Below are 14,904 nucleotides of genomic sequence, written 5' to 3'. Positions count from 1 at the left end.
GAGTGTGATTTTATTCGCATTTTATCACCTCCGCCACCGAAGGTGAGGGAGGTTATGTTTTCACCCATTTCTGTCTGTTTGTCTGTCTCCTTGTTTGTTTGTGTACGGGATATCTCAAAAAGTTGTGGACGGATCTGGATGAAATTTTGTGGACAGTTTCGGTGTGTGACAATGACGAAGTGATTAGATTTTGGTGAAGATCCGTACCTGGATCCAACTACTAGAATTTTTAAAATGATTCTTCACCATTGAGAGATCGGGCTGAAAATGATTTATAGCACGATATCTCAAAAAGTTGTGGATGAATTTGGATGAAATAGTCCGGTCATTTAAGGACAATTTTTGGTCCGATATTTACCTGCTGGACAAAAGCACAAAATTTGGCATGGAGCGAGCATATGACAAGACAATTAATTTTCACTGAAGAGACAATCGAGATCGTGACTTTAAAGGTCAAAGGTCAAAGGTAGCTTTTCCTTGAAAACCAAGGTAACATCTAAAGTTCAATTTAAAAAGGTCTAAAATGAGTTTGACAGCTTCCTGCTGTATAGAAGAGTTGAAGGAAGGGGGCTTTGTAATTCTTCTAATTATTGATGACATTTACATATGCAAATAATTATTTGCATAATTTATGCAGGAAGTACGAAATTTTCATATTTTCCTACTGTATTATAAAAGCCCCCTATAATCAGTTATTTGAGCCAATAATTGACAAGATTGCGTCATTGTACCTGGTAGATTAGATAACTGCTGTTAAAAATAGCATTTGCAAATTATTCTGTTCTCCCGACAAGTGACCGCTTCAGGGTTAATGGGTTCAGATGCGAGATCATACATAGGAAACAATCCCCAACCTTTACACAACACAGATACATTTGCAGATACTTGTGCAGTGAAGACTGGCCTTCACGCATTTGCAGTTTTTGCAGGGCTTATTGCAGGAGCACCATATGAACTCCCGGCACGCATGTGAAAACTTTGGTATGGTCATCCAGACCGGGTGCCAGGATTCCTCTTGTCTGACCCATCCAAACTCTGAGGGCAATACGGATGTTCGTTTCGGAACATCACTGGTGGGCCATATGCTGGCTTGATATATGGCGCGTCTCACGTGATGCAGTAGCGAATTCTGAAAAATGCCAACAGTACTTTAGCAGTAGAAAATGAATTTGGGTCATGTGAAAATGAAAATTCCGCAAGGCATGTTGATCAAGTGACCAATCTCTCTCACCTGTGTCGGTGGTAATCTGTTTAATGGCCTTGGTTTCTTCCTGAACATGGCAATTCTGGAGTCGTTCACCTTTGAGATGTCACATTTCTGATAAATTTGCACGACAACGGCTTCAAGCGTGGCGAAGTGATCATCTGGTACCTCGACCGTACAGAACGGAGGCTCCATGGTGTATGCGAAGGCGGGTTTACATGCGGATACCGATCCCACGTTTTCCAAGCCTTTGTTTTGCTGGACCAGTGGAAACCGGACGTTGTATCACACCCTGTCAGTGCGTGAAATATCGGTAAAGATTTCGCTTTATCACTGATTCTGTGGCAGATGGATCCAACAGAGTTACACGAGAAGTTGCGACCAAGTCCGAAAGCAGCCCATAATACCATATCTGGATGCTGATGAACAAGCCGACCATACATTCCGATGAGGATTACCAGAATGTCGGTATCAACACTTCTGATCTGGATGATTCGATGGCCCTGGTCGAGCGAATCTTTGACGTGGATGACAACTCTCGTGTCAGCCTCCCCGTGATCGCAGGTGTAAATATCTCGAGTCTCACCACTTCTTTGTCCTGGAACGTAAACAAATGATATAGAATAGAGAAAGGAATTGTAAGTTCACCAGCGGTAGGTCGTGCCAACGATAATATTATATCGTACCTGACATGATTTGCTCTTTTCCCGGTGGTAGAGTAATGCAGGCGACTGTTGCGTTCAAATAGTCAAATAGCTCCTGTTTGTTTTTGTCCACTTTGAGGAATTCCTCCCATTTGCTGGGAAGTTTGGTCTGGTGTCCCACTTTTATTCTAATGCCACTTTCAAGCTATCGGGAATGTATGTGTCCCACACAATGTCCAGTTTGGCAGACACCCCCTCTAATTCGACATATATATATATATATATATATATATATATATATATATATATATATATATATATATATATATATATATATATATATATATATATATATATATATAATGCCCGAAGGGAACTAAAGTTTTTTGGCTTCATGTGAACCGCTCTAATTTGACACCCCCCTAATTCAACAATATTTGGTCTGACACGAGCAATGTCGAAGTAGAGGGTTGTGACTGTACCTATTACTGTAACACAATCGAGAGGACCCATACTCCACACTAACCATAACCACCACGACAGAGCACACACACAGAAATAACCAGCCAAAACTGCCAGACTGCTTGGGTGGACAGAATTTATTTAAGGCAGTCTTCATGGCCCATAGTCTTCAGTGTGGGATGGGGGTGGGGGAGAGACATTACACTGGAAATATACAGTCTTGCCAATGCATGCACCCCAAACAGACCTCTGACAAGGTACCAAGGACTATCTTTACAAAGACTAATGAAATAACTCATCCTCAGGTCACATACATGTCATGTATGCCTTCCCTCTGGGGCAAATTTTTGAAAACCATAACATTACCCCCTCCCCTTACGAGATTCGATCTGAGTCTGCCAATTCAAGTGCACATATCAGATGCTACACGCTACTCACTACACCCAGCTTCAGCTCTTCGCTGTCTCGACGTCATCGTCGTTGATTAATAACCAAATTCTTGCAGAAATGTCATTAATTTCACATATACCCTTCTTAGAATCGCATATTTCCGGCACCTGCATTCTTCAGTAGGTCGAATAACCTCAAAAACATGCAATTTCATGATTGAGAAAAATTGAAACACTACTCACAGCCACCATTTGTCCATTCTTCTTCTGTTGCTCTGGGAGAAATGGAGCACAAACAGGGCGGTTTCGTCATATTTCCAGTTTTGTTCCTTTACAATGGAGCATCACAAAAATCACCGACATTTTTTATCTGGTTTCTAACCAATCATTTTCCCCCCGGACCACCCCCTTTTTGGAAGAGCGGAGAGGAAGGTTTTAACGAGAGTGTGATAATGCTTTCCTGCCTGGCAGCTCACTTTTTACCATTATGGAAATGACTCACGGACTTGAGTTTCACTGGAGTAAAACTAAAGTTCACTGGAGTTCACTGCAATTAGACGAAGTTCACTGCAGTTAAACCGAGTTTGTGGCCCTCTCTTCAGTGACACATTTGCTCTTCATTCACGCAGAGCTTCGTACCACATGTGTTGTTCACAGCACTATCTTCAGTGGGTCTTTGCTCCTCTCAACCATGGGACTACAACCGTCGAACCCCTTTTAGTGAGCAGCTTATTGTCAAGGGCACTGGCCATTTATGACAACTAAGTCACCGAGTGGATCATATTATTTTGTGGACACAACACCAAATTGGTCCACAGGTGATATGCCATTTCTTGCTTCTTATTGAACTTGTGATTATATTGTTGTAGATTCTCGCCCGCCGGCGTGCGAGCGACTGCGTTTAACTCGTAGCGGCCGCTTCGCCCACCGAACGGACAATCCAGTCGCGGCTTTCTGGATCAACGCCGAAAACCAGCCACGGGTGTGTTTTTGAGCACACCACAACCTTGTCCGCACTCTACCCACACGCTGCAGGGTCAATTGTCGATATACCGAATTAATCGCGCGGGTAGATTACTGAGAGATTGTACCTCAACGGGATCGCTTGGAAACGAGCCGCTTAAGCAGCTCGCTTCCTTTTGGGATAACCGAGCGGGGTATTATCGCGCAGTCCCGTTGGACCCGATCACTTTACCGGCTATTTAAAAACCAACTATATTCCGAGTGCAAGATGGCAGCTCAATTTAGGAAAAGACGCAACGAACAGGGTACATTTAAACAAGCACATTTATTTACGATGGCACGTATGCAGGCATGCACGTATGCAAAACACGCATGCAGTCATGTATCAATCAAGCAAAAGTAATGCGAAAAAAGAGCTAATACTGTCTATCTATTATGTACAGTCACTTATACAGTTCTACTTGCGGACATGGCGCCACAACTTTCATACAAAGAAAAGCAAGGAAAAACCCCAGGACAGATAAGGGGTAGACGGGACCCCTTGGGGTCTTTATTGACACAGAGCCGTGTAGACCGCAGAGGCTCCGCGAGACCGGGCTGGCTACCTTCACCTCACTGGGGCGGCCCGCGCCGTCCCGTCTCCATGACTCACGGTAAGGCACGGCTCAGCAGGCCACGCGCCTTGGCTCCGCTGCGCTCGCTCCTCCTTTCCACATGCCGCCACAACCTCCCGCAGCCGACAACTCGGTGAGCGACCACGACCTCCAGACCTCAGCACCTCACAACCCCGAGAGACAGACTGACTGACCCTCAGCAGACCCAACTCGCCAACAACGTGCTTCAGCGCGCCCTTTTATCCCCCCTGGCGCCTCGCCCCTCCCTTCTTCCAGCATGCGCGGGAAACTTCCAGAAGAAGGGCGTTTTCCTCGCCGAATCGGGGCCTTTCTTTCCCTTTTCCAGGGCGTCGTTTCTTCATAGCTCGTGGTGTCGCTTTATAACTCTTTTTGTTGGGTTCTCCTCCTGCTGCGCTGGCCGGCACAGATGTTATTCGTTGGGGGGTGGGGCCGTCGTCCGTTCTCCCCCGATGAATGCCAGGCTTCTCGCAACCTTGTGCCGAGGTGGATACGCGGTTGTGTGGTTGTGAAGGCTGTGGTTAACGTGGCGTGGTGTTTTGTGGTGGTCGTGAGGGTGGTGTGGTTGGGCGGTGGTGGTTAAGGTGGTTGTTCTGAAGCGGTTGTTCAAGAGCGATGTTGGTGGTGGAGGTGGGTTTTGTGAAGCAGTTGGTCCAAAATAACGATAGCAAAAGAATAACGGCTAACTCAAAGATCACAGCCCTGATTACACGAATTATCCCATTAGACAACGGTGGGGAAATCTATCTAAACACAGACTTATCGGCATAACTGAACTAAGGACCTATATGGTGCTCTGCGAATTTCCACATCCATAACAATATTATCCTGTAATCAAGCTAAACAACTAATAGGACACCGCTCAGATTGGATGAAGTCATCAACCTTTTGTGGTGAGTCGAAGTCGATAACTCGATTTTCTATGTTCTCTTGCAAAGAACTTCAACACAGGAGGCCATGGGAGGTCCAGCAAGCCTGCATAGTGGTTGACTACCTGTGGTTGTTTGTCTGTGCCTACCCGTTTTAAACACAGAGCATCAAGCAAAGAAGCAGCACGTACCATTAAAAAATAAATGTAGACACGCTGAATTAGCATGCATGATGGGAAGAGTTGTGACGTTGGACAAATTTCTATTTATAGCCCTCAGATCAAAGGGACGTACGCGGCCATAAGTGTGACAGAAGACATAGGACAGAATAGCCAATTATATAACAGCGCGATGTCGGCGCGCTGTAATAACCACTTCTGTCACCAAAAAAAGAGGAAGAAATCACCTCCACAAGACGTTTTAAAAACATTTCTGGTGAAAAACAATGAAGAACGAGAGTTACAACGCTGCGCGTCAACAACTAATGGTACAGGAAGATTATCACTTCCTGCTCAGAAAATCAACTTCCAGCGTCACACAGAAAACGATTCAGCACAAAAACGCCGCTCATCCGCATTAACCCCGCCCACAATTCACCCGGCAATCTCCGCCCACAATTCACCCGGCAATCTCCGCCCACAATACACCCGGCAATCTCCGCCCACAATTCACCCGGCAATCTCCGCCCACAATTCACCCGGCAATCTCCGCCCACAATTCACCCGGCAATCTCCGCCCACAATACACCCGGCAATCTCCGCCCACAATACACCCGGCAATCTCCGCCCACAATCCACCCGGCAATCTCCGCCCACAATCCGCCCAGCAATCTCCGTCCACAATACACCCGGCAATCTCCGCCCACAATTCACCCGGCAATCTCCGCCCACAATTCACCCGGCAATCTCCGCCCACAATTCACCCGGCAATCTCCGCCCACAATACACCCGGCAATCTCCGCCCACAATTCACCCGGCAATCTCCGCCCACAATTCACCCGGCAATCTCCGCCCACAATTCACCCGGCAATCTCCGCCCACAATACACCCGGCAATCTCCGCCCACAATCCACCCGGCAATCTCCGCCCACAATCCGCCCGGCAATCTCCGCCCACAATTCACCCGGCAATCTCCGCCCACAATTCACCCGGCAATCTCCGCCCACAATTCACCCGGCAATCTCCGCCCACAATACACCCGGAAATCTCTGCCCACAATCCACCTGGCAATCTCGGCCCACAATACACCCGGCAATCTCCGCCCACAATACACCCGGCAATCTCGGCCCACAATACACCCGGCAATCTCCGCCCACAATCCACCCGGCAATCTCCGCCCACAATACACCCGGCAATCTCGGCCCACAATACACCCGGCAATCTCCGCCCACAATCAACCCGGCAATCTTGGCCCACAATCAACCCGGCAATCTCCGCCCACAATCCACCCGGCAATCTCCGCCCACAATACACCCGGCAATCTCGGCCCACAATACACACGGCAATCTCCGCCCACAATACACCCGGCAATCTCGGCCCACAATACATCCGGCAATCTCCGCCCACAATCAACCCGGCAATCTCGGCCCACAATCCACCCGGCAATCTCCGCCCACAATACACCCGGCAATCTCGGCCCACAATACACACGGCAATCTCGGCCCACAATACACACGGCAATCTCGGCCCACAATACACACGGCAATCTCCGCCCACAATACACCCGGCAATCTCGGCCCACAATACACACGGCAATCTCCGCCCACAATACACACGGCAATCTCCGCCCACAATACACACGGCAATCTCCGCCCACAATACACACGGCAATCTCCGCCCACAATACACCCGGCAATCTCCGCCCACAATACACACGGCAATCTCCGCCCATAATACACCCGGCAATCTCCGCCCACAATACACCCGGCAATCTCCGCCCACAATCCACCCGGCAATCTCCGCCCACAATTCACCCGGCAATCTCCGCCCACAATTCACCCGGCAATCTCCGCCCACAATCCGCCCGGCAATCTCCGCCCACAATACACCCGGCAATCTCCGCCCACAATTCACCCGGCAATCTCCGCCCACAATTCACCCGGCAATCTCCGCCCACAATTCACCCGGCAATCTCTGCCCACAATACACCCGGAAATCTCCGCCCACAATCCGCCTGGCAATCTCGGCCCACAATACACCCGGCAATCTCCGCCCACAATACACCCGGCAATCTCGGCCCACAATACACCCGGCAATCTCGGCCCACAATCCACCCGGCAATCTCCGCCCACAATACACCCGGCAATCTCCGCCCACAATCAACCCGGCAATCTCCGCCCACAATACACACGGCAATCTCCGCCCACAATACACCCGGCAATCTCCGCCCACAATCAACCCGGCAATCTCCGCCCACAATTCACCCGGCAATCTCCGCCCACAATACACACGGCAATCTCCGCCCACAATACACACGGCAATCTCGGCCCACAATACACACGGCAATCTCCGCCCACAATACACACGGCAATCTCCGCCCACAATACACACGGCAATCTCGGCCCACAATACACACGGCAATCTCGGCCCACAATACACACGGCAATCTCGGCCCACAATCCACCCGGCAATCTCCGCCCACAATACACCCGGCAATCTCCGCCCACAATCAACCCGGCAATCTCCGCCCACAATACACACGGCAATCTCCGCCCACAATACACCCGGCAATCTCCGCCCACAATCAACCCGGCAATCTCCGCCCACAATTCACCCGGCAATCTCCGCCCACAATACACACGGCAATCTCCGCCCACAATACACACGGCAATCTCGGCCCACAATACACACGGCAATCTCCGCCCACAATACACACGGCAATCTCCGCCCACAATACACACGGCAATCTCGGCCCACAATACACACGGCAATCTCGGCCCACAATACACACGGCAATCTCGGCCCACCAGTGTGACAGAAGACGTGACAGAAAACACAGGACAGAATAGCCAATTATATAACAGCGCGATGTCGCCGCGCTGTAAAAAAAGGTATTCATGGTATAACTCAGCAAGGGTTTGTAACACCATTCTCCCAGACTCAGAGCGGATGCTCCACCTATGAGGCCAACGAGTCAATCAGTGTGGCAGTGCTTTGATGCCAGATTCATCGAAGTCTCGGGTGGGTTCACACCCTTCACTTCCTCATCACCACCAATCTTGATGTCAGAAGTCAGAAGAGAAATCGAAGAGAATTTTTTATTTTTATTTTTATTTTTAATGTTGATGAACTTTTCATTCTTTAATTAACTACGAGTAATCGCCTTAATGAGTTCGATAAAAGCAAAAATTATACTTGGTGCCATTTTAATGTTTGTGAAACATCTGCAAATAAAAAGGCCTGAAATGTGTGGTCAACGAGCATTGCAAGTTGTGTCCTGTGCTGCACTTTATTGAATTAAGATTACATTTCAGAAGAAGAAGATTACGTAGCAGAAGAAGAAGATTATTTTCAGAATAAGAAGAAGAAGAATACGTTGCAGAAGAGAAGAAGAAGAAGATTACATTTAAGTAAAAGAAGAAGAAATAGAAGTAGAGATTACTTAGAAGAAGAAGAAGAATAGTTAAAGAAGAAGAAGAGGAAATTTTGAGAAGGAAGAAGATTCGCCCTTGTTGGGAAAAGATCGATTGCCACAGGATCGTGTCGATCGTGTCGATTGCCACAGGATCCAAGGTTCACGGAGCGCGAGAAGATTGGATCATGGCGAAGGTGAGCCACACGGTGGCGCTCGTACACAGCGCACGCAATCTCCTCAGCTCTTTTACTCCCTCAGCCAATCATAATATGACGAGTTTAAATCCGCATCAAGTAACCATGGGAAACTTCCACGTCTCGACATTTTTTGATCCGTCCCGCGTCGTGACATTTTGTTGAATATTTTATGTTAGGATGTAGTCGCTCGATCACTTCACTCGAAAACAACTTCACAATATCAACGAGTATCCCCCCCCCAACATGGATACTCTCATCAAAAGGAAGCAATATCTGAAGTCACATCAGGTAAGTTATTTTTTAATGGAATTGTTTTTGGAATGATTGTGAGCTGGCGGGACATCCTACACTCCTGGAGATGCACAAACTTGCCTCTAAGCCGTCCAGCCTGGGTTCGAATCCAGACCCAGCTGTAAACTGCTGGTGTTTCCCATTGATGAATCGATGTGTGGTTAGGGTGGTGGCTTGGGATCCTCGGGTCCTGAGTTCAAGCCCCGTCGGCCGCTGAATTAATGCCAGGTGGGGTTGACTCAGCCTGTCATCCTTCCGAGGTCGGCGAAATGAGTACCAGTTCCAGTGTGTGTCCTGGTAGAGGGGCACTGCATCAGCGACACAGTCGCGCTTCAAGAAATGATAGCCACCCCGGCAGCTAATCTGCCATACGACCACCAATGTGTGGTTGTATCCTCGGATGGACGTTAAACGGTCGCCTGTCTGCCGGTATTGTTTGTTGGTGGACGTTAAAAATCCAAGGTGTCCTTCCTGAAGTATGCGAACTATCACCGGCACCCTGAATACATTTCAAATTCCTGTGTCGGAATGTCGACGTGACCATGATTGTAATAATTGTCAACCCTTGTCATAGAAACAGCTTCGGCAGCACGAACGTTTTTTGTATGGAGCAAGAGGCTTCATTATCTGGAGTGTGTTCTGTTACCAAGTTTCTTGTGGAGCGCTCGCCAAGTGACTTAAGCACTCAACCAAAAACACTCCATTAAAACCCGTTGATAAGGAATGGCTAGCTTGCTGCTTGCTAACTGAATACACCCTGAATCTCTTTCAACTTCGCTTCTTTCTCAGCTTCACCCTCAACCAATCACATCACGAGTTTAAATCCGCATAAATGGATGCGATTCGACGGTGCCATCTGCGGAATAGTAAAGAGAAAAAAATTTCTCCTGGTGAAATCCGTGCAAAAATTATTATGTCAAACGATTCCGACCTGTCATTGAAACTTTATGAAAATTTTTATTGGAACATTTGTAAGACGATCAATATGCAACAACCGCAACAGACGTTGTCATGGTGATAGAAGTGTTTATAAATGCTAACATTCATTCAATCTGTTCTTTGCCTGGCAGCATTTGGCTCCTATGCAGTGACGATGGAACAAACCCAGAAGTGGAAGTGACGCAGCAACGTCATCACAGCACTAATCAGCTGCCAACAAAAATTTTCGCGAAATACATTTATTTCAGGATTCTAATGACAGTCAAGGTTAATTATAAACACAATGCAAAAGTTTTTTTTTTAATTTCAAAATTACAAAAGCGTGAAATTTCAATGAACGATTTGGCATTCTTTTTTCTCTCAACAGTTCAAGAAACTCTGGCTCAAAATTTGAACACAATACACATCTTAGTTCTGCTTCCAGGTTCATATCAACGAGGCGAGATCGGTTCTTCGACTTTATCTGTGTCACAGAAGAAAACGTTGACTCACACAGCTACGTCGACCCGAACATCGAGAACAATTTGGCATCGACGCCTTTCAGGGAAGGATACTGTTCATCTTCCAAGATGTTTGGCCACATTTCAGCCAGATTCATTGCGAATTTGCAGATATCACTGCTGGCTCTTCAGAAGCAGCATGTCAGTCTCGAACTCTCGCTTTTTCATGATAATTAAATTTACAAGTTCTTCGGATGACTTTTCAATACTGAAACTATTGGATCTTTCAAGTGCTGAAATCTCAGTTTGAAGCTGCCGTAGTCAGTGAAGCGCTGTTAAAATTTTTGCCTCAAATTCCTGTGCCAATCTACACATCCTTCTCCAATTCAAAATCGATCTCTTCAGTCTTTTCCAGATAGCTTTCCAGGTATGGAAAGTGGGTAAAATCCTGTTTCTGGACTTGTACCAGCAGTTGATTGAGTTTTGATTTGAACTCTCGAATGACTTGAGCTTGACCGCAAATGTTTTTTACCTTTTCCCTGCAGTTTCTTGTTCAGCTCATCAATTGACCCATTATATCAGTCAAAAATTGCATTGCCATCCTTCACACTCAATACATGAAAACTTTAAAGCCAGCCATTTTTCCACCAGAAACTCATGCAGTAAAACATTGTAACCCAGCTAAAAAAAATACATACCATCAAATATTCTACGAGTTGACCACATTTTTGCGAACCACAGTTGCCCATACATGTTCAAAGGGTTCTAAAGGGCATTTCTAAAGAGTTCTAAAAGGTAATTCTAATATGTTCTCAAGGATAATTTTCATGGGTATTTCTAAAGGTTAATTCCAAAAGGGTTCTAAAGTTTGCTTCTAAAGGGTAATTCTAAAATGTTTAAAAAGGTAATTCTAAAGGGTAATTCCAAAGGGTTCTAAAGGGTATTTCTCATGGGCTTCATTTGTTTCTAGGCTTTGCCTATTTCATATTAAAAATGCCAAACTAAACCGCTTCCTTCAGACACGGGTGTGATTTTTTTTTAAAGTATTTTGGAGCTAGGCTATGCCTCGGATGAATTGAGGTGTCAGGGCACCGCTCTGGTGTGCTGTGGCTGGACTTACACACCTGTTAGTGATGGTGTTGACTGGGTGATGTGCAGTGTTCGGCTTACGCCAGATGTAACGCTTTGAATTTAGACCAAATTGTTCAAGTTTTTGTCTCATATGATCATAAAACTTTTCTCCACGTGCCTGCAATATCATTAATATGCTTTTTCACAAACTCCATTTGAGATTTTAGATGCGTCTCTTTCAGTGATGCCTTCTTTCTTGCGAGATGCCCATAGAGGCCAGCTTTGTGAAAGGAACGGGATGTTGTTGATTGATGAACACTGACCCCCATCTCGGACATAGAGCCTTGCATATCTTTCAAAGTCATTACTGGATTTACAGGGACATCCCGAACCAGTTTCCTGCTTGCCCGGCTGCTGAGTTTGGATGGGTGACCTGGTCTGTGTTGAGTCTGGGTGGTATGATACGTCTTCCAGTTCTTAATGATGGATTTCACCAAACTCAAAGGGATAATGAGTGACTGAAATTTTCTTACAACCCTCTCTTGAACTGTGCTTCTCCACCACCTCATGTCTTACATCTTTGGAAAACTCCTTGGTCTTCATGTTTGCCTTGTTGGTTTACCAAATTAGTTTCACCTTAAAACCCTTTCGATATGTGGGGGAGCTGGAATTTTAAGTTAAACCACTGACGACATTCAGGTGAAACCTATTACACTTATTTTGCAACCTTTCAAACAAATAATTTTCTCCTGAAGTGATTTTGGGTGAATTGAGCAAAGGGTTTGAATACTTATGCATTTGAGAATCATCTGATTTTCTCTGTTAATCTAACTTATTCACATTTTATCTGCATTTTATTTTATTTTTTTAGCTTTATCACTTCAGAGTATTTTGTGAACACTCCTCTTCTTCTTCCTTCGGCTGCTCCCGTTAGGGGTCGCCACAGCGGATCAACCGTCTGATCCGCATAGTGATTTGGCACATGTTTTACGCCGGATGCCCTTCCTGACGCAAGCCTGGTCGCCTCTTACGACACAGGGATATGGTACACCTATTTAACCGGGGTATACACCGGCCCAGTATACTGGTACTCATTTCGCCGACCTCGGAAGGATGACAGGCTGAGTCAACCCCCTGGTGTATTAATTCAGTGGCCCAATGGGGTTTGAACTCAGGACCTTTTGGATCCCAAGCCGCTGCCCTAACCACTGCGCCAACACCAGGCTTATTTTGTGAACACTATATCTATTAAATTTGATTTGAAAGAATCATGAAATAAGCTCAGATGGCAACAAAATGTGAAAACATTGGAAGGGGGGTGAATACTTTTGCAGGCCACTGTTCTTTCTCTCTTTCTCTCTTTCTCTCTTTCTCTCTTTCTCTTTTTTTTATTTTTTTTTTCTTTCTTTTTTTTATTTTTCTCTCTTTCTCTCTCTTTCTCTTTTTCTCTCTCTTTCTCTTTTTCTCTTTCTCTTTCTCTTTCTCTTTTTCTCTCTCTCGGTTGGGACACAGCAATGCCGCTGGTGCAGTGTTCCCCCTTACCAGTACACTGGTACTCATTTTTCTGACCTCGGAAGGATGACAGGCTGAGTCAACCTCCTGGTGTATTAATTCAGTGGCCAACAGGGCTTGAACTCAGGACCCTAGGATCCCAAGCCGCCACCCTAACCACTAAGCCAACACCAGGCTTTACACACATGCTAAGTGAGTTGGATACTTTGACACCTGAGAGTGCTCCATCCCACCTTCTGAAATCCACATATGTAGATAAAAACGAACAACACACACTTTGAGATATAGAAAGGTAAAATTGTGAGGTGAGTGTATGTTCCAGTATCCCTGACATGAAAAAGTATGCTTTAAAAAAAAAATCGTTATTTTTGCAGGCCAATGATTCTACTTCATTGGAGCTGCTTATGCAGTGCAAGTCCTTATCAACACAGATTGACGAGTTGGACATCCTGCTCAGGATGGTGAGCAAGCCAAACTTGTGTTTCCTGTATCATATTGTATCTACTTGCTTAGTTTTTCTCATGTGAAATTAACATTTGTGGTTGAAATAAATGTAAATGTGTTCGTGTTGCTTTTGGTGCATGCATCATTCAAGTTAAAACTTCGAAGTCATTTAAAATGCAAATTATGATGCAGGAGGAAGAGGACAAACATTTGTGCTGTTTGGAAAGTTTTTGGCAAGACCATTCTGCAAGTCCAGTTTACGATGAAAGTAATCAACTTTCAGAACGGAAAATGGAAGAGAAGGTTATTGAAAAAATGCTCCGGGACCAGTGGTAAGTTATAACACAATGATAACTCTTTCATATGCCTTTTAAGTAGATTCACCAATTGGCCTTGTGATTTGCTAAGATCCAACTTTGCTGTTGTGTTTTTCACAAGTTGTCCATATGTTTTAGCATTGACAATATGATTGTAAAATACATCGTATTTACAGAATATATACCACCTAGTATGTTGGTGTTGGATATGCGTGAAGTGCGAACAGCACGAGACCAAAAGATGCCAAGATTTTTAAACATGGAGTTGGAATCTCAAGGTGTCCAGCAGCCAGATGAAAGAACATATGCCAAAGGAAAAAACAGTTTTGTTCTTATGGAGATCTATCTCTCTGTTCCGTTTATGTACTAACACCCCTCCAACCTCCTCTCCCCCACCTGTCTTCCCGTAAGAAGTGTATGAAAAGTTTTTGTCTCCCTTGTAAATTTACTACACTGGTAGAGCATGCAGAAAGCGGAGAACAAATAATAAACGGAGAATAATTCTCAACAAGAATAATTCGACATACTAGGTAGGTTTGGAATTTTATTTTGGAACTAGTGGGGCATGTTTGCAGACTGCAAGCAACTACTCGGGTATATCCTATATGCATACATAATATATACTCGAATGATTCGGTAGAGCGCATGCCTCCGCCAGGCTGAACAGTTTACGTTTGGTATCCCACTGATAGGCTGGATCTGCATCCGGACCTTAATCCAAATTGAATCAGCTTGTTGTTATCACATACGCAACTCATCTACCAAGTTTTGTCATAACCTGTCCACAACTTTTTGAGCTATCGTGCTCTATATCGTTATTGGCCCACCTCTCAATGGTGAAGAATGACTTTGGAAATTAAAAAAATTCTAGTATCCAGATCTGAATATTCACCAAAATCTAATCAATTTGTCCTTCTCACACACTCAAACTGTCCACAAAGTTTCGTCTGACTCTGC

General features: G+C 45.5%; 1 protein-coding gene and 1 pseudogene across 2 annotated transcripts in view; one reads left to right on the top strand and one right to left on the bottom strand.

Annotated features, from left to right (window-relative positions):
• Positions 1–793: 793 nt before the first annotated feature.
• On the bottom strand, positions 794–2,361 carry LOC147016760 (uncharacterized; annotated as a pseudogene).
• A 6,337-nt stretch (positions 2,362–8,698) lies between these two features.
• Positions 8,699–14,904, top strand: part of LOC147016757 (uncharacterized) — a 59,367-nt gene continuing 53,161 nt past the window's right edge. The window contains exons 1-3 of one of the 2 annotated variants that reach the window (XM_085845727.1): positions 8,699–8,930; positions 13,561–13,647; positions 13,823–13,962. In XM_085845727.1, coding sequence (XP_085701853.1) covers positions 8,922–8,930; positions 13,561–13,647; positions 13,823–13,962 — 236 coding nt within the window. In that variant the 5' untranslated portion in view covers positions 8,699–8,921. Of the gene's footprint in view, positions 8,931–9,004; positions 9,222–13,560; positions 13,648–13,822; positions 13,963–14,904 lie in introns of those variants that run through there. The other variant, XM_085845726.1, reaches the window with a different exon arrangement.

This window comes from Eptatretus burgeri, chromosome 11 (assembly GCF_056783735.1).
Source record: "Eptatretus burgeri isolate ZD-2024b chromosome 11, Ebu_testis_v1, whole genome shotgun sequence".
Classification (NCBI taxonomy): domain Eukaryota; kingdom Metazoa; phylum Chordata; class Myxini; order Myxiniformes; family Myxinidae; genus Eptatretus; species Eptatretus burgeri.
The sequence above is the reverse complement of the archived record's forward strand: the minus strand, read 5'-3'. Positions and strand labels throughout refer to the sequence as shown.